The 17,814-nt window shown below is 47.4% G+C and overlaps 1 protein-coding gene across 3 annotated transcripts in view; it reads left to right on the forward strand.

The window, feature by feature from the left end:
- Positions 1-16,240, forward strand: part of RFT1 (RFT1 glycolipid translocator homolog) — a 38,524-nt gene extending 22,284 nt beyond the window's left edge. For 2 of the 3 annotated variants that reach the window (XM_080672534.1, XM_080672536.1), the window contains 6 exons: positions 3,313-3,363; positions 5,522-5,652; positions 10,020-10,164; positions 12,922-13,027; positions 15,301-15,550; positions 15,832-16,240. In XM_080672534.1, the coding sequence (XP_080528660.1) occupies positions 3,313-3,363; positions 5,522-5,652; positions 10,020-10,164; positions 12,922-13,027; positions 15,301-15,550; positions 15,832-15,999 (851 nt within the window). In that variant the 3' untranslated portion in view covers positions 16,000-16,240. The remainder of the gene's footprint in view (positions 1-3,312; positions 3,364-5,521; positions 5,653-10,019; positions 10,165-12,921; positions 13,028-15,300; positions 15,551-15,831) is intronic. The other variant, XM_080672535.1, reaches the window with a different exon arrangement.
- Positions 16,241-17,814: the final 1,574 nt, after the last annotated feature.

Genomic DNA, 17,814 nt, shown 5'->3' on the forward strand with positions numbered 1-17,814 from the left:
CTGCTGAAAGTAGTAGTTTCTCTCTCTCTGTAAGTTTCATATGTCTATAATCCTATATACCTAACACTGACATGTTTTTAAATCTTTTCAAAAATTGTCTTTTAATTATAAAAATAATATAACTCCATTATAAAAATTTGGGAAAATAAAAAGTTTCCAATAATTCTAGTGCTCTACAACCATCATTATTATTATCTTACTAGAGGCCCCGTGCAGGAATTCATGCATGGTGGGGTCCGCTGGAGGCCTGGCCCCAATTGGGGCAGGAGGAGATGGCAGGAGGTTGACCGGGGCCCGCCCTGATCTGGCCAATCAGGGCCGGGCTGGCTGGGGGAGGGGCCAGGGGCAATTGGTTGGTGGGGCTGGCCGTGGGGAGAGACTGTGGGTGATGGGCCGTTCAGGGGGCCAGCAGCCTGGGGGATGGGCCATGGGTGGTTGGCTGGTCAGCCCTGCCCCTGATCGGAGTGGGGGAGCCGATCAGGGGCAGAGCTCTCTGGGGGGAGGGACTGCGGGCGATAGGGGTGGTGGGGGCCCATTGGGGGTGGGGCTGGCTGGGAGGCGGGGCTGCAGGTGGTGGGAGGGTCGATCTGGGGTGGGGCCAGTTGGGGGGAGGGGCTGCAGGCCCATCAGGGTGATAGGGGCCCATTGCGGGTGGGGCCGGGCAAGGGGAGGGGCTGCAGGAGGTTGGCCGGCCGGCCCCGCCCCCTATTGGGGTAGGGGAGGGCAATGAGGGGCGGGGCTGGCTGGGGGGAGGTGCCACGAGAGGTTGGCTGGCCGGCCCCACCCCCAGATCGAAGGTTCACTGGCCGCAGTGGGCATCATAGTGATGGGTCGTTCTGGTTATTACGGCGTCCCAGTCGCTGGCTTTTTATATACTAGTATATAGATTATTTTCCTTCACCCCCCCCCCCTCTGTCTTTTAAAAAAATATTTTTATTGATTTTTAGAGAGGAAGGGAGAGCCAAAGAAAAAATTCAGTGTGAGAGAGAAACACCAATCTGCTGTCTCCAGCACACCCCCTACTGAGGATCAAGCCCAAAACCTGAGCATATGCCTTGACCAGGAATCAAACCTGCAACCCCTCGCAGCATAGGATGACGCCCAACCAACTGAGCCATACCAGCCAGGGCTTCCCCCTCTATCTTCATTTTTAACTAATTATACTTCCAAAGGGAAATAACTCTCTGAAAGCCTCACTTTTTCCATCTGAGTTAAGGGGTGGGACCAGGAGGTGTCTGAGGCTCTCTGACACCATGCACTAGTCTAAGCCTGTAACATTGCCATTACAAAAGTGAAACTTGGCAGAACTTCTAGGGGAAATAAGGATCTGAAGCCTTCGGAGAGCTGAGTGGAGGTGCCTTAACTATAAGTTTCTTGAGAGCAGGGAAGGCGCTGTTCACCACTGTCTCCCCAGCACCCTGCGGGCCTGGCACATAGGTATTCAGCAAGTATTTGCTGGTAAAGAAAGGTATCTGTAGTGCAGTTGTGTTTTGTGACAGTTCACCTTATTGTTAGTTCACCTTATGTACTTTTTTCCTCCCAGAGTTTTAAGAGCAGTTTAAATGAATTGAGGAATGGATCCAGTCCAAGCAACGGCACTAATTGGTTCTCTGGATTGCAGTGGCTAAACATGTGTTGGTAGCAGCAGATGAAGCTAGCCACACACTCAAGCTTCCTAGCTGGGCCTGGAGGTGGCACCGAGTTCTTGCTCACTCCACGGTTGGGCCATCCTGGCCTGACTGGCAGAGGGCCATTAGGAATTTCTCAGGGCTTCCATCTCCAGGGCTGTGAAATAAGGAAGTGGCTTGACAAGGACTCCCAGATTCTTTTTATTTCAAAACTACAGCTCTGAGAAAGTTGAAATCATTCATTGTAATAGCAAAAATGTGTATGCTCTTACCTTCTGCCCCCACATTTCCTGAACACCGCGTGCCAGGTGCTGAGAATACACAGATGGATGAGTAGCAGGCCACGAACTCAAGGAGCTCATTCTCTCATCAAAGATGCACATTTGTGTGGTTACTAGTAACTGACTCAGAGCTGTGAGGACTGTACTTGGAAACGTGAGCTCATTTGCTAGACATCTCTTGAGTGTCCTCTCACTTCCTGGTGCTCTTCTAGGAAACCAGGGACATGGAGATGACCGAGACATGGCTCCTGCTCTCAGGGAGCTTACAGAGTATAGGAGGGAGAGGCCCATTGTGGCAGAACGCAAGAAATGCCATCCTAGGTGGTGAGAGTGCCAAGACCCAGCCTGAGTCAGAGCAGCTGGAGAGGCTAAAGCCTGATAGGACGAAGCTGAGGATGATGGTTTGATGGTGGGAGGTAGGGATGAGGTTGGTGAAGGGAGGCCAAAAATATAGCTTGGGGGTAGTTTATAAAAGGCTCCAAATGCAGAATTAAGGAGCCCGGGCTTTTTGCAAACATTAAGAGGCCATTTAAAGGTGTGAAAGCAGTGATTGACTGAAGAACTAGATTTGCAAAAACTGAAACTGTGGTGAGGATGGGTTGGAGTAGTGCAGAGATGCAGATGGGAGTGAATTCAGCCATTGGGCAGTGCCTGGGAGGACCACGGAGGTCCCTGCTCAGGGCAGTGGCTGGGAGATTGTAGGGAGGCAAGGGCCAGAGAGACTGCTTCTAGTCTCTTAATATTGCTTTTTTTTTTTTTTTAGCAAGTTGCTAGGAGGTAAGAATTTGCTCTGTAGGGCTATGGGCATTCCTCAGTGTTTTATCGCCATAATGGTCAGTGCTTTCCATTCACAGATAATATGAAAATTGGGGACGGGGGAGTAGAGCTCTGTGCCCGTGTCTTCTCCTTGAAGGCATTAGACTTAGATTTGAATCATGAGCCTGGGCTCCAGAGCCTTGCCAGCCTCCATGGAGCCATCTCCATCTGGAGAGGAAACTTTTAATGAGTCTGTAGACATAACCATGGACCTTTCATTTTACAGAATTCACACTCACATTATCTGATCTCCCTTAAAACTTGGGAAAATTACTTGCATTATTAATATTTTAGTAAACTCCCTGTACTTAAAAACAACTTATCAGACTGGTTTTATTGATTTTGTTTTATTTGGTTTTTAACTGATTTGGAGATTTGCTGTCAATAAATCACCTAGCACTTTCTAAACTGCTACTATTTTGAGATTATTTGAAATCTACATTAGGACAAGGAATGTTTCTTTAATTATCTAATTTTTCTCCTTTCAGATATTTGCCAACAGGAAAAGTTGATAGATGATAAGAGAAAAGGAAGCAAGAAAATACTGTACAATTGAAATGCTAATTATTTTGCTTTTCTATTTGCAGGGGAACGATATGTGATGACATTTTTGAACGTGTTAAATTTTGGCGATCAGGGTAAGATGAAATTGTGTAGTAATTAAAGGGGAATACTGTTAGTAGATACTTCCTAATATTTTTCTATGCACTTTGATATGATTAATGAAAATGAACCTAGGAATTATATAAAAGGAAGATTATAAAAACATGAATCCTGAAGATTGAAAATTGTAGGCCTTTATAAATATATACAGTGGCAGGTTCTCTTTTGAGATCCCGCCTTACCCTGCTTTCCACAGAGCTCTGATGCTCATTTTGTGGGTGGGGATGTGCTAAGAGAAGAGAAAAGGGAGCTCATCATCACAGTCACAAAGATACACCCCATGTTTGTGCGGCTACCTAGGGCTCAATAATTTTTTCATATATATATTTAATACTAGTGGCCCGGTGCACGAAATTCGTGTACATTAAAAGAGGATTAATTAGAGGAAATAATTTAATATTGCTATTTGCCCTTTCTCTATAATAGAAGTGTCAGAGATGAAAGAAAATTAGTAAAATGTATATGAAAACCTTCCTCCTGTCAGAGTCTGAGGCGCACCATGGGACCCAGAGTCAAGTCCCCGCCCACCCACATGCACCTCAAAATCGCATGAGACCCAGACCTGGCTGCCCCCACCCCCATTGGGCTAGATCCAGACCCGGCCAGTCCCACCCATGTCAAGCCCCGCCAGGCAGGGGACATAGCCTCAGGTCCTCTGGCCCGGTGCCAGGACAGGGGGGCATGGCCTGAGGTCTCCCAGACCAGGGTGGGGGGCGTGCCTTGAGGTCCCCCATCAAGCCCCGCCAGGTGGGGGACATGGCCTGAGATCCTCTGTCAAGCCCCGCTGGGTGGGGGGCATGGCCTAAGGTCCCCTGTCAAGCCCCTCCGGCAGGGGGGTGCAGCCTCAGGTCCCCCATCAAGCCCTGCTGGGCAGGGGGTGCAGCCCGAGTTCCCCCGACCCAGCACTGGGGGTGCACCTTGAGGTCCCCTGTCAAGCCCCGCTGGGTGGGGGCATGGCCTGAGGTCCCCTATCAAGCCCAGCCATGCAGGGGGCGCAGCCTCAGGTCCCCTGGCCCGGTGCTGGGGCGGGGGATGTGGCCTGATGTCCCCCGTCAAACCCCACCTGGTAGGGGGTGCAGCCTGAGGTACCCCAGCCTGGCACTGGGGCGGGGGGAGCAGCCTGAGGTCCCCTAGTCCAGCACCAGGTTGGGAAGTGCACCTTGAGGTCCCCCATCAAGCCCTGCTGGGCAGGGGGCATGGCCTCAGGTCCCCTGGCCTGGCGCCGGGGCGGGGGGCGTGGCCTGAGGTCCCCCAGCCTGACTCCAGGGCGGGGGGCGCGGCCTGAGGTCCCCTAGCTTGACTCCAGGGCGGGGGGTGCGGCCTGAGGTCCCCTAGCTTGACTCCAGGGCGGAAGCGCAGCCTGAGGTCCCCTGTCAAGCCCCATGGGGGAGGGGAAGGGGGAGGGGGAGGGCGAGGGCGTAGTAGCCTCAGGTCCCTGCTGATTGCTCATTAAGGCTCCTTATGGGAACTTGGCTTCAGCTGTGGGTGCAGCCATCTTTGTGATGGAGTGATGGTCAATTAGCATATTCCCTCTTTATTAGATAGGATAACCTTGGAGTAGTGGAAATAAAAATAGGAAAAAATCCACGTGGTATTAATGACTTTTATAGAAAAGTGCTGGTGAAGGAAGTATTCTGTATCTTTTGTTGTTGTTAATCCTCACCCGAGGATATTTTTCCATTGATTTTTAGAGAGAGTGGAAGGGAGGCAGAGAGACAGAGAGAGAGAAACATCGATATGAGATAGACACATCAATTGGTTGCTTCCGGCACATGCCCTGACCAGGGCTGGAGATTGAGCCTGCAGAGTTACCTGCCCTTGACCAGAATTGAACCCAGGACCCTTCATTCTGCAGGCTGATGCTCTATCCACTGAGCCAAAATGACTAGGGCTGTATCTTAATTGTCAATGTCAGTGTCCTAGTTGTGACAGTGTACTAGAGTTTTGCAAGATGTCACCCTTCAGGGAAACTGGGCAAAGAGTACCTGGATCTATTATTTTTTACAACTACATGTGACTATAGTTATATCAAAAAGTTTTATTTTAAAAATTGAATTAGATAAAACGTTAATAGTGCTGAAAAAATTCGGAGGAAACCCAGTAGGATTGCTGTTTCTTCCTTTTGTTTTGTAGGTGTATATGATATAGTGAATAATCTTGGTTCCCTTGTGGCCAGATTAATTTTCCAGCCAATAGAGGAGAGTTTTTATATATTCTTTGCGAAGGTGCTGGAGAGAGAAAAGGATGCTACACTTCAGAAGCAGGTAGTCCTGGTTCTTATGTCACCATCTCAAATGAACTCTCTCTCTAATTGTAAGATAAATAGACAAAAATGTGGAGCAGTCTGTTTCCCTTCTGTCTGATCTGAAGTTTTCTTCTAGATTTCATTTTTCTACTTTAAGCCTGTCAAACTCAAAGGCTAACACGGGCCAATAAACAAGGTTTAAGTTTATGTGGGCTGCAAAAAAAACAAAAGTTTCAACTTTTGTTTTTTTGTTTTTTTTTTTTTTAATATTTTTATTGATTTTTTACAGAGAGGAAGGAAGAGGGATAGATAGTCAGAAACATCGATGAGAGAGAAACATCGATCAGTTGCCTCTTGCACACCTCCCACTGGGGATGTGCCCGCAACCAAGTTACATGCCCTTGACCGGAATCGAACCCGGGACCTTTCAGTCCACAGGCTGACGCTCTATCCACTGAGCCAAACCGGTTTTGGCAAAAGTTTCAACTTTTGTAGGAAAGTAGGTTTATTTTGATAGAGACATGCTGAATACAAAGGGCTGAAATAAATGAGTAATCGTTAACATAAAATAATAGAACATTTTAATAAAAATTAATATTTTTTCTTGAACATTAACTTACCAGACACTGAATAACTGCACAAATTAATAAGTGTAACACAAATAAACCTATTTTTCTTGTTCTCTGAAAGTAAAATATTTCCTGTTGTGCACACCAAACAAGTCAGTACAAGACTAATGATGTGGCAATCGGCTGCTCAAATATTGGTTGCTAGTATTAATGGAGAGAAATGGTGCACCTGGGCATAAGGCGCATGAGGGAAATGAATGCAACACCATTATAGTAATCTAGTCATTAGCGAACGTTGTAGTTTGTTATCAATAATTATGTAAAACAGGATATTGTAAAAATTAAATTACAAAAGTTTTATGAAGATGTTTCTTACATACCGTTATGTTGGCTGGGCTGCAAAAATATTCGTTGTGGGTCACGAGTTTGACATGCTTGTTCTCCACACTCTGAATGCATGCAGGCAGGACCCTGTGCTCACATCTTTCACAGCCTCTCCCTTTCTCACTGGCTGGCCCTTTCTTTTCACCTTGTGTTCCTCTTAGTGACCTTATTCTTGACCCAGCCCTCTCAGAACTCTCGATGGCTGTCCCCAACGCAGCACAGACCCCCTCCCTGGTCTAGTCTTGGGTGTAAGACCCAGAGGTGAGCTAAGGGACCCAGAGACTGGGGAGGGAAGGACCTGGTCATTCGGTTTCTCTCGCCACACCAGTTGTTCAAGCTTCTTAAGGACTGTGAAGTGCCCAGAGCTACATTTTGACCATGAGAATCTACCTACTCCAGTTGGTAAATACAGAAGAGATTTTTTTTAAAAAAATTAATAAATCTTTATTGTTCAGATTATTACAGTTGTTCCTCTTTTTTCCCCCCATAGCTCCCCTCCACCCAGTTCCCACTCCACCCTCTGCCCTTACCTCCCCTGCACTGTCCTCATCCATAAGTGTATGATTTTTGTCCAATCTCTTCCCGCCCCCATACCTCTTTCCCCCCGAGAATTGTCAGTCCACTCCCTTTCTATGCCCCTGATTCTATTATATTCACCAGTTTATTCTGTTCATCAGACTTTTTATTCACTTGAGTTTTAGATTTACTTGTTGATAGATATGTATTTGTTGTTCATAATTTTTATCTTTACCTTTTTCTTCTTCTTCCTCTTCTTAAAGAATACCTTTCAGCATTTCATATAATACTGGTTTGGTGGTGATGAACTCCTTTAGCTTTTTCTTATCTGTGAAGCTCTTTATCTGCCCTTCAATTCTGAATGATAGCTTTGCTGGGTAGAGTAATCTTGGTTATAGGTTCTTGCTATTCATCACTTTGAATATTTCTTGCCACTCCCGTCTGGCCTGCATAGTTTCTGTTGAGAAATCAGCTGACAGTTGTATGGGTGCTCCCTTGTAGGTAACTAACTGTTTTTCTCTTGATGCTTTTAATATTCTCTCTTTGTCTTTTGCTCTTGGCATTTTAACTATGATGTGTCTTGGTGTGGTCCTCTTTGGATTCCTTTTGTTTGGGGTTCTGTGTGCTTCCTGGACTTGTAAGTCTATTTCTTTCTCCAGATGGGGGAAGTTTTCGGTCATTATTTCTTCAAATAGGTTTTCAGTATCTTGCTCTCTCTCTTCTTCTGGCACCCCCATAATTCGGATGTTGGTACGCTTGAGGTTGTCCCAGAGGCTCCTTACACTATCTTCATATTTTTGGATTCTTTTTGCTTTTTGCTTTTCCGGTTGAGTGTTTTTTGCTTCTTTGTATTTCAAATCTTTGACTTGATTCTTGCAATCCTCTAGTCTGCTGTTAGGTCTCTGTATAATATTTTTTAATTCAGTCAGTGTATATTTAATTTCCAGTTGGTCCTTTTTCTTTTTTTTTTTTTTAAGTTTTTTTTTTTAAAAATATATTTTTATTGATTTTTTACAGAGGGGAAGAGAGAGGGATAGAAAGTTAGAAACATCGATGAGAGAGAGACATCGATCAGCTGCCTCCTGCACACCTCCTACTGGGGATGTGCCCGCAACCCAGGTACATGCCCTTGACCAGAATCGAACCTGGGACCCTTCAGTCCGCAGGCCGACGCTCTATCCACTGAGCCAAACCGGTTAGGGCCAGTTGGTCCTTTTTCATATCCTCAAGGGTCTCGCTAAATTTATTGGCCTTTTCTAGAAAATTCTTGAAAAACCTTATAACTGTGGTTTTGAACTCTATATCCAGTCATTTGCTTTCTTCCATTTCTTTCATTTGTGATCTGTTTCTTTGTCTCCGCATTTTGGTTGCTTCCCTGAGTTGGTAGAGTAGCTTTGTGTGCTAGGTGCCCTATAGGGCCCAGTGGCTCACCCTCCCACAGTTACCTGAGGTGGACACTCTTGGTGCACCCCTTTGTGGACTGTGTGCACAGCCTTGTTGTAGTTAAGTCTTGATTGTTGTTGGTATCACTGGGAGGAATTGACCTCCAGGCCAATTGGCTGTGAGGATCAGCTGTGTCTATGCTGGGAGAACTTCTGTGCTGGAGACACCCTTATGAGACAAGACTTGCAAAATTGCAAAAGCCTCTGTGCTCAGCTTGGATGGGGCAGAGTCTCAGGGCAGAGCAGACAGCCTTGGCTTTCATCAGCCCTGCCCTATGAGGCCCCTGGGTCTCAGTGTTTCTTGGTAATCGCTGCAAGCACCTCTGAGAGAAAGCTGCCCTCGAGTTTCGCCCGCTGCCAGACAGTCCAGTTTCTCCCCAAATGAGTCTGGGTTCCCAGAAACTTGCCCGGAACTGGAGTTCAGCGCAATCGGGAGCTTTTGTCTCCCTCCCACTTGAGAAAGCCAGCCGCACACTCAGCAGTCAGTCCTCTCTGCGCGCGCATACCTCCGGACCTCTGCCTTCCACAGCTCCTCTGAGTCTCATTGTGCTTTTCTCTTTTCCTGACAGTCCAGATTTCCCCCCCGAATGAGTCTGGGTTCCCAGAGTCTCGCCCAGAACTGGAGTTCAGCGCAGTCGGGAGCTTCCGTCTCCCTCCCGCTTGAGAAAGCCAGCACACACTCAGCCGCCAGTCCTCTCTGTACCTCAGCCTTTTGCAGCTCCTCTGAGTCTCAATGTGCTTTTTTCTTTCCTTCTAGTTGTAGAATTTCCATTCAACCAGCTTTCCTGTGGTTCTGGATGGTGTCTGTTTTGTCTTTTAGTTGTAGTTTTGAAATTGTTGTGCGAGGCAGCAGTTGAGGTGTTTACCTATGCCGCCATCTTGGTTTCTCCCCAGAAGAGATTTTAATCCAGAAGTATTTGGTTATTTAAACTTCCCCTTTTCTAAAACCATTGAAAAATGTTTGGATTATTTTAGAATGAAAAGCAAGCTAAGCCAGCCTCTTACATGTCTTAGAGGACATTTTGCAAAATACCGTTTAAGCACAGTATCTCACAATGAGCTAATCTAGTTCTCCATTTGATTTATGAATATTTTCCTAAGTACACTGACAGGAACCTCAGGATTTGGAGATGTTTGTCAGGAGAAGATCACTGGCAAAGGCAAAGCTAGCTGGCAATGTAAAACATGGCTATCTCATTTAAGAATAAATACAGAGGGGACAGTGAGTGTTTCCTAAGAAGCATTTGACATAATTTATCCTAATGAGTTTGACATGAAGCTGCCCCTGCACTCCCGAAGGAGACACACATTGTCCTTTCCTTCTTTTGCTGATTGACAGACAAGTCCGGCTGCAGAAAGCAGTGATGCCCTCACCAACTGAAGGAGTGGCCAGGAAACAGCACAGGGGAGGCCAGATGTGAGGTTTTCCTTTAGCTCGTGATTCATCCAACTTCCTTCCCTCTCCCCGGCACCAGGAGGATGTTGCTGTGGCCGCCACGGTTTTGGAGTCCCTGCTCAAGCTGGCCCTGCTGACCGGCCTGACCATCACTGTTTTTGGCTTTGCCTACTCTCAGCTGGCTTTGGATATCTATGGAGGGGCCATGCTTAGCTCAGGATCAGGTATGCACAAGAGTTGCCAGATGTGTTCTAATTTCTGAACAGAAATAAGGGAGTCTTATGAAATTCAAGAGCTTGTGCACACACGTTGAAATCTGTGTCGTGACGGGAGAATTGTTGGTGGCGGGGTTGTGGGTGGGACTCTTCCCCTCAGAGGAGGTCAGGCCAGGTGGATCTGTTCCCCCACCTCACTTGAAGAAGTTGCTAAGAATCCTTGGCTTGCCCTGGCGGGGTGGCTTGGTTGGAGCGTGGTCCCATACACTAAAAGGTTTCGGGTTTAATTCCATTCAGGGCACATACCTAGGTTACAGGTTCTATCCCAGGTCGGGGTGTGTACCTGAGGCAATGATCGATGTTTCTCTCCCTCTCTCCCTCTCCCTTCCTTTTTGTAAAAACCAATAAATAAACATATCCTCAGGTGAGGATTAACTTTTAGGAAAAAAAAACACAAAAAACCTTGGCTTTCCTCTTAGGCCTAAATTGGGTTTGCCAAGTGCTTCCTTGTGCACCCTCTAGGGCAGGGGTGGGGAACCTTTTTTTGCCAAGAGCCATTTGGATATGATTCACTTAATATAAATTTATGTTGCTATGAAAAAAGCTCCTGGGTTTATTGAGTTTTGACTCCCGCCTGCGATTGCCTTGGCAGGGCCAGACCAAATGATTTCTCAGGCCTTATACGGTGAGGGTGAAGGAGGAAGGCAGAGAGCAGTACCTCCACTTGGTACTGAACACACTGAAGATAGTCTATACAACATAAATCTCATGGCCTGATGCATAAAAGCCTTTGAAGGATAACCCAGAGCCACTGCAGAGAATAAAATTGATCTCGGCAAATAAAATTGTACATATAGTCCAGCAACTCGGTGTTTGAAGGGGGAAGTATTGACTGGGTCAAGCTCTGAAACACCTGGAGCCCGGGCCACTACACATCTGGAAGCACTTGGTAGGCCCCGGACGGCACCGCTTTCAGAATGCACTGGGCATAGGCTGGCAGTCCATTTGCAGTGTTTCCTCTTGGGTTTAGCAAAGGTGTTTTGCATTCCTCAGGTCACTAGACAAGGACCCTGAAGACTTCTTTCTGTTGTCCCATCTCAGTTGCCATTTTATAAGTTCTCGGGCATGTTTTAGTCTCCGCTGTAGCTTTAGTCTCCGTGTAATGAGCCCAGACTTTGGTATTAGGAAAAGAACAAAGGCCATTAAGTTTGGAGAAACTCCTGCTGTGAAACCGGTGCCAGGCGTGCAGCTCCCTGGGCCTCCTGCTGGGAGAAGTGTGTTTCTATCAGGCAGCTGCAGGGAGGCCTCAGTGGGAAGCCAGTAGTAAGTCTGTGCAGAGACTGGGACTCAGCTGTTTCACAGTAGCTCTGCCCCTTTAGGAAGGGGATCACCTCGGAGCAGCCTTTAATGTAGTAATCCCAGGAGTTGCCAGGAGGAGAGGGCTGTCCCATCCATGGAATGTTCACCCGGTGGAATAATCAGTCACAGAAGATACATAAACAAGCGACTGTGAATGTGTAGTCCTTTTACTCCAGTGAGATGCCGGTGCCAGGTTTGAGCTTTGATAATAACATTTATTCATTTAAAGGGTCAGTGTTAGTTGATTTCTAAGGTAAAAATGCCTCTAATGGTTTATGTCACAGTCGTTAATAACTTTAGACTCAAAAAGGTATTCTCAGTATCTCTTCACAGAGAAAAGTCTTGAGAATGGTCTGGTTTCTTAGTCTGTGAAAAGAGCCTGTGGCTTGGGGTGCCACCAAGTTCTTCAAGGCCATTGTCATCTCTTGCCTGGCCAGGCTGCACCAGCGTCATGTCCCAGCAGGGTCTTCTAGCCTTGTCTCCACCTTATAGCTGCCTCTCATTTTGACCAAACTTGAGCCTCTGTAAAGACCGTGGTGGCTTCTGGTAGGGTCAGTGTGTCTGCCTTGGTGTCTGCTAGCTTTCCTTCCCTCATTTCCCCTCCCCCTCATCTCCGTCTCCTTGCCCTGCTCCTGACTCTGAATGGATGGCTCACAGTTAGTTTATCCTTTCTCCTATTGATGTTGCTTTGGGCTGTTATATGTAAAACTGCTGAGGACATTTATGTACAAGTGTTTTTGTGAACATGTGATTTTTCTTCTGTGGGAAGTATACCTAGAGGTGGTATTGCTGGCTCATAGATTGGGCATATGTTAAGTTTACTGACAATTGCTTGGCTGTCTCTTGATAATGGCCCTCTTAAAAAGGCTTCTGATCTTTTGTTAGCAGATTTTTTCAAAGCTTGTTAGTCAGCTATAGAACTGCATTACTTTGTTATAGAAAAAAATAACACTGTGGGCTCTGATTCTACCTGCGGATTTGTGGGTATTCTCTCCCTGAAGCTGCCTGCTGCTCCTGTTCTCCTCAAGGTCTTTTCTTTAGGACCTTTTCAACTGAGGTTCTCTTAACGCAGCCCCAATGCCCTGAGTGCTCCAGCCAGCAGGCTCTCCGTGTGGTCTAAAAAGCAAGATTTGCTTGCTGGCCAGATAAGCTTTTAGCTGTTAAGCAAGAGTTCTATGCATTTATTCATACGTATCCTTTTGTTTTTAGCTGTTTATTTTTAGTGCCATGGAATGCCAGGAGTCCTTCCAGGTCATTAAGACCATAGGCTTGAGCATGCATTTGCCCCTGATGATACCAGCAGGGCTCATGACCCCCTGCCGGTGTTCTCTGACCACCCCGCCAGACTGAGGGTGGGTAGGGCCTCCCTTTTGGCCTGTGGCAGCTCAGTGGGTTGTTTCCTTACAGGTCCTGTTTTGCTGCGAACTTACTGTCTCTACGTTCTCCTGCTTGCCATCAATGGAGTAACCGAGTGTTTCACATTTGCTGCCATGAGCAAGGAACAGGTCGACAGGTAGGTAACCTTAAAGACACATCTCTAATCAAGGCCTTTCTTTCTTCTCATTCTGGACCTGCCCTTACAAAAGGCTCTTTTAGAGGTGGCGCCTAGCCACTAGTACAGTGCCTTCCCCAGGCTCTCCCCTGCACATCCACCATTGGTGGAGGAAGGAATCTGGGCCTGAAGGGCTGTTAGTCCAGGTTTGCAGAGACGTGCACAAGACAAGCTCTACTCCTCCACTTCCTTGCTTACTGCTCCACATGGTTACCAAGGGCTTCTCCAAGATTCAGAGTCCTGTCCCTGAGAATCCAGTTTGTGGGTCTTTAAGAATCTCAGGATATGTGACATTTCTCTCAGAGAAAGGCTCATGTGAACATACATGTTTTTGCCCATTTTTCTCATCCATTGACAACAGATCAGAACCTCTGCCCTGGAACCTCAAGCAGTGGTTCTTCACACTGGTTGTGAGTCAGAATCCCCCATGGGGCTTGCTGGAAATGCAGATTCCTGCCCACCTACTTCCAGCACTCTCTCTCCTACCACACCTACAGAATCAGCAGGCTCCTAACTGTGTGTGTGTGTGTGTGTGTGTGTGTGTGTGTGTGTGTGTGTGTGTGTTTAAAAGCTCTGGTGACTTTGACATGAACTGCTCATGAATGAATCCAGGATCTTTCATCTCTTGTGTCCAAATACCAAAAGTAGCAAGCCTGTATCCTGTATCTTAAGATATCACTACAGGATGAGGTTGAGGAGAGCGATGAAAGTGATAGGGAGAAGGAGAGATAGTAGAAGGGGTGGGTGCAGGTAATGGGATGAGGGGCCAGGCCTCATTTCTATTGATTTCAGAGAGGAAGGGAGAGGGAGAGAGAAATGGAAACTTCAATGATGAGGGAGAATCATTGATTGGCTGCCACCTGCACGCCCCACACTGGGGATTGAGCCCACAACACGGGCATGTGCCCTGACCGGGAATCGGACCCTGACCTCCTGGTTCATAGGTTGAAGCTCAACCACAGAGCCATGCCAGGCTGGCAGTGACTTGCTGCTTTGAAATCAGAGAAGCAGAAGGAGCAGTACAATCCATCCAGTCACAGACTCCAAAGAGCTGTAGAGATGCAGAGAGAGAAGGAAGGATGTGCAAGAGTCTGGGAAACACTGAAGACGATCCAGACCTCGCTCCCTGTTTACATTTCAATTTGGAGGTTGATCATTTGCTTTGAATGATGTCCACCAGCCAAGGCTACGGGGCTTCTGCATTTGAAAGGAAGTGGTGTGCAGTGCTAAAGTTTAGGGGCCAGGGGTCAGAGGCAGTGTTGGCTCTCTCCCAGGAGTTACTCAGACTCTGTGTGCCTGGTTTCCTTGTCTGCAAATGAACCTGAGCTCCCCGGGGAAGGCTATGTGTTCATCCACAGCCCCGCCCACCCTCACCCGCCCACTCACAGTGTCTGACACAGAGTTAGCCTTTGTATATAATTGTTACCTGTGTCATATTCTCCTGCCCTACATTGAAGACTTGGGCTGAAAAAGATTATTTTGTGTTTTGATTACAAAGTGCCCCTTAAACGAACTAATTATTATCCTTAAAAAACCATAACTATCTTGAGTTGCTCCTTTTCTTCAATCTTCACCTGAGGACATGCTTTTATTGATTTAGAGAGAGAGGAAGGGAGAGGGAGAGAAACATCAATGTGAAAGTGAAACATCAATCGGTTGCCTCCCATACATGCCCTGACCAAGAACCTAGGTATGTGTCCTGACTGGGAATAAACTGGCAACCTTTCGGTGCACGGGATGTCACTCCAACCCACTGAGCCACACCGGCCAGGACATGAGTTGTTCATTTTCTTACTCTTCTTTTCAGGGGTAGGGGGGACAGTGACATTTCCATGTTATCTGTAGAGCATGAAAATGTTATGAAAACCAGCTGTATTATGGGAACTTGGAGGTGCTTTCCATGACTTTATGTTCACAGCCACTTATTTTTTTTTTAAAATATATATATATTTTATTGATTTTTTTACAGAGAAGAAGGGAGAGGGATAGAGAGTTAGAAACATCGATGAGAGAGAAACATCAATCAGCTGCCTCCTGCACACCCCCTACTGGAGATGTGTCTGCAACCGAGGTACATGCCCTTGACCGGAATCGAACCTGGGACCTTTCAGTCCGCAGGCCGATGCTCTATCCACTGAGCCAAACTGGCTAGGGCACAGCCACTTATTTTTTGCAGGAGTTCTGTCTTAGGGCAAGTTGCCACTGCCCTGCTTTGCTTGTTTTCCTCTCTCCAGGTACAACTTCACAATGCTGGCCCTGTCATCTTCATTCCTGGTGTTATCCTATCTCCTGACCCGTTGGTGTGGCAGTGTGGGCTTCATCTTGGCCAACTGCTTTAACATGGGCATTCGGATCACACAGAGCCTTTGCTTCATCCACCGCTACTACCGTGAGAGCCCCCACAGGCCCCTGGCGGGCCTGCAGCTGTCTCCGGTCCTCCTTGGAGCGTTTGCCCTCAGTGGTGGGATTACTGGTGTTTCAGAGGTGAGAGTCCCTGAAGCAAGCTGTCCCCTGTTCCTCCCTCTAGGCTTCCTTTTCCTGCTCTGCCTGAAGCAGCTAGACAAGTATTTCCCACCTCTGTCCCTCCCCCTAAGCCTCTAGGACAGCATCTTAGGCAGCTGTTAGCATTGGGAACAGGGTAGACCCTCAGTGCTTAGTTGTCATGCCCTTGATCTGACTCAGAGTTAGAACAATGGGGCCTCTGCTTCCCCCAGCTTGCCCCAGAAGAAGGAGGCCAGGGCTGCAACAGTGGTTTCTTTCCACAGGCGTTCCTCTGCTGTGAGCAGGGCTGGCTGTTCCGGCTGGCGCACGTGGCTGTGGGGGCCTTCTGTCTGGGAGCGACTCTCGGGACAGCGTTCCTCACCGAGACCAAGCTGATCCACTTTCTTAGGACTCAGTTAGGTGTGTCCAGACTTGATGACAAAATGACGTGACCTTAGGGATTCACTGACACCTGTGCACCTGGACCAGCTGTGGGCAGAGCACGTTTCCCGGGCAGAAGGGCCCTGCAGAGGGGTCTGCGGAGTGAGGCCCACCCAGGCAGGTGAGGCATTGGAGAGAACCACCCGACCAACATGGACTGTCCATCTGAAATCTTCCTCAGGAAGCAGGAGTTCCATGTTTAAGGGAAGATCAAAAGCTTTTTTAAAATAAATATAATTAATTTTTGACCATTTTGTTCCGATCAGCATTTTCCTTTTGAGTCATGAATTCATTCCTTGTGGGTGTGATTGATCTTGGGAGCTACATGCTCCAACAAACTACACCTTGGATGTTAATAGTCATCTGGTGCAGAGAAAGAAAAGTGCCATTTTACCATTCACTGGAATATTTGATTTATTCTCTGAAAGAAGAAAGGAAAGCTGATGTTAGGCACCAAACAAGAACAAAGGTGACCCTGGTGTGTGGCTTTTCTCGTATCAGCCCTGTGGTCTGGGTTTTTAGAGAAAGAGAAATGTTGCTCCATAGAAATCCAAGAAATGAAAACGAAGTCTTTCACATTTCCCGAAGTTCACTGGGGGATCACATGTCATCCTCACTGTGTTCCCTGGGCCAGCACATGCCTTCCTAGACGAGGTGCAAGCTGGCTCAAGGCCTCTGGCCTGGCCACCTGAAAGACGGTTTGGAAGGACACTGATCCAATGTGAGCTACCTTGTCTGCAGAAGGAAACATTGCCTTGCAGCTACGTGACTTCCCACAGGAGATTGCACAGATGACAACCAAAGTTGAATAGATGTGTCTTTTTTCTTTATGTAGTAAAATAGGGTAAATTCTCTGTGGCAAGTACCACAGGCCCTTCCACTGACCCATTACTCCCAGCACTGGTCAGTACACCCGAATTCCAGCCCCAGGACAGGAGTGGCAGGCCCCAGGGCCTGGTCCTCCAGGGTACAGTGGGTGTCCAGGCTAAAGCTCACCTCTCTTCGCCTCCTGCCCAACAGGCGAGATCACCAAGCATTGTTCCTAGGCAGCAAAGAATTTTTCTTCTTTCATTAATGTACCAATTTCTTTGCATATGGTTGACCTTTGGAGCTACATACGTGAACTGTACCTTGAATGTTAGCAGTAATCATCCAGCCCCGATGTCCCCACACTTCCTGTGTTTACACTCAGAGCAGGTTGTTCACCTGGGCCAGTCAGAGCAACTAGTACCAGACAGTGATGTGGCTAAAATGCAGGCATTTCAATCAGGGGTGGGGAATGTCCAGTCCATGAAATCATTTGGTCTTGCCCTGCCAAGGCATTAGGGGTGAGTTAATTAAATGTTTGACCAAATGTAGCAGGCTAATTTTTAAGTTGATAATTTTGTGTGACCCACAAATGATGTTATAAATATTCAAATGGCCCTTGGCAGATAAAAGGTTCTCTGCCCCTGATTTAGATCCACTGGCCCTGAGCCAGAGCCAAAGGCTGAGGGCCGAGGACCCAGACCCAGCAGCACACCCAGGTTAGGGCCCAGGCACCTGCATACCTTTTTATCTATTCAAAGGGAGAGTGGTTTTTTTGTACTGACTGGGGGGAAAGTAGCTAAGTGCAAGGTGTTACTGAGCAACTGGAGGCCCTCTAAAGCATGGCCTTCGTCGTGCTTTTGTAAGGCAGGGTCAGGCCAGCTCAGAAGAGCTGGTTGTCCCATGGGACAGGGTAGGCAGCACACACAGAAGGCCCTCCCTCTGGTGCACTTTTTTTGTCTCTTGAGTGTGTGGAAATGGGTCTTTAGCCTTCAGAAGTTCCTTCTCCGCTGCCGCTG

The sequence above is a fragment of the Plecotus auritus genome, assembly GCF_963455305.1.
Source record: "Plecotus auritus genome assembly, chromosome: 6".
Classification (NCBI taxonomy): domain Eukaryota; kingdom Metazoa; phylum Chordata; class Mammalia; order Chiroptera; family Vespertilionidae; genus Plecotus; species Plecotus auritus.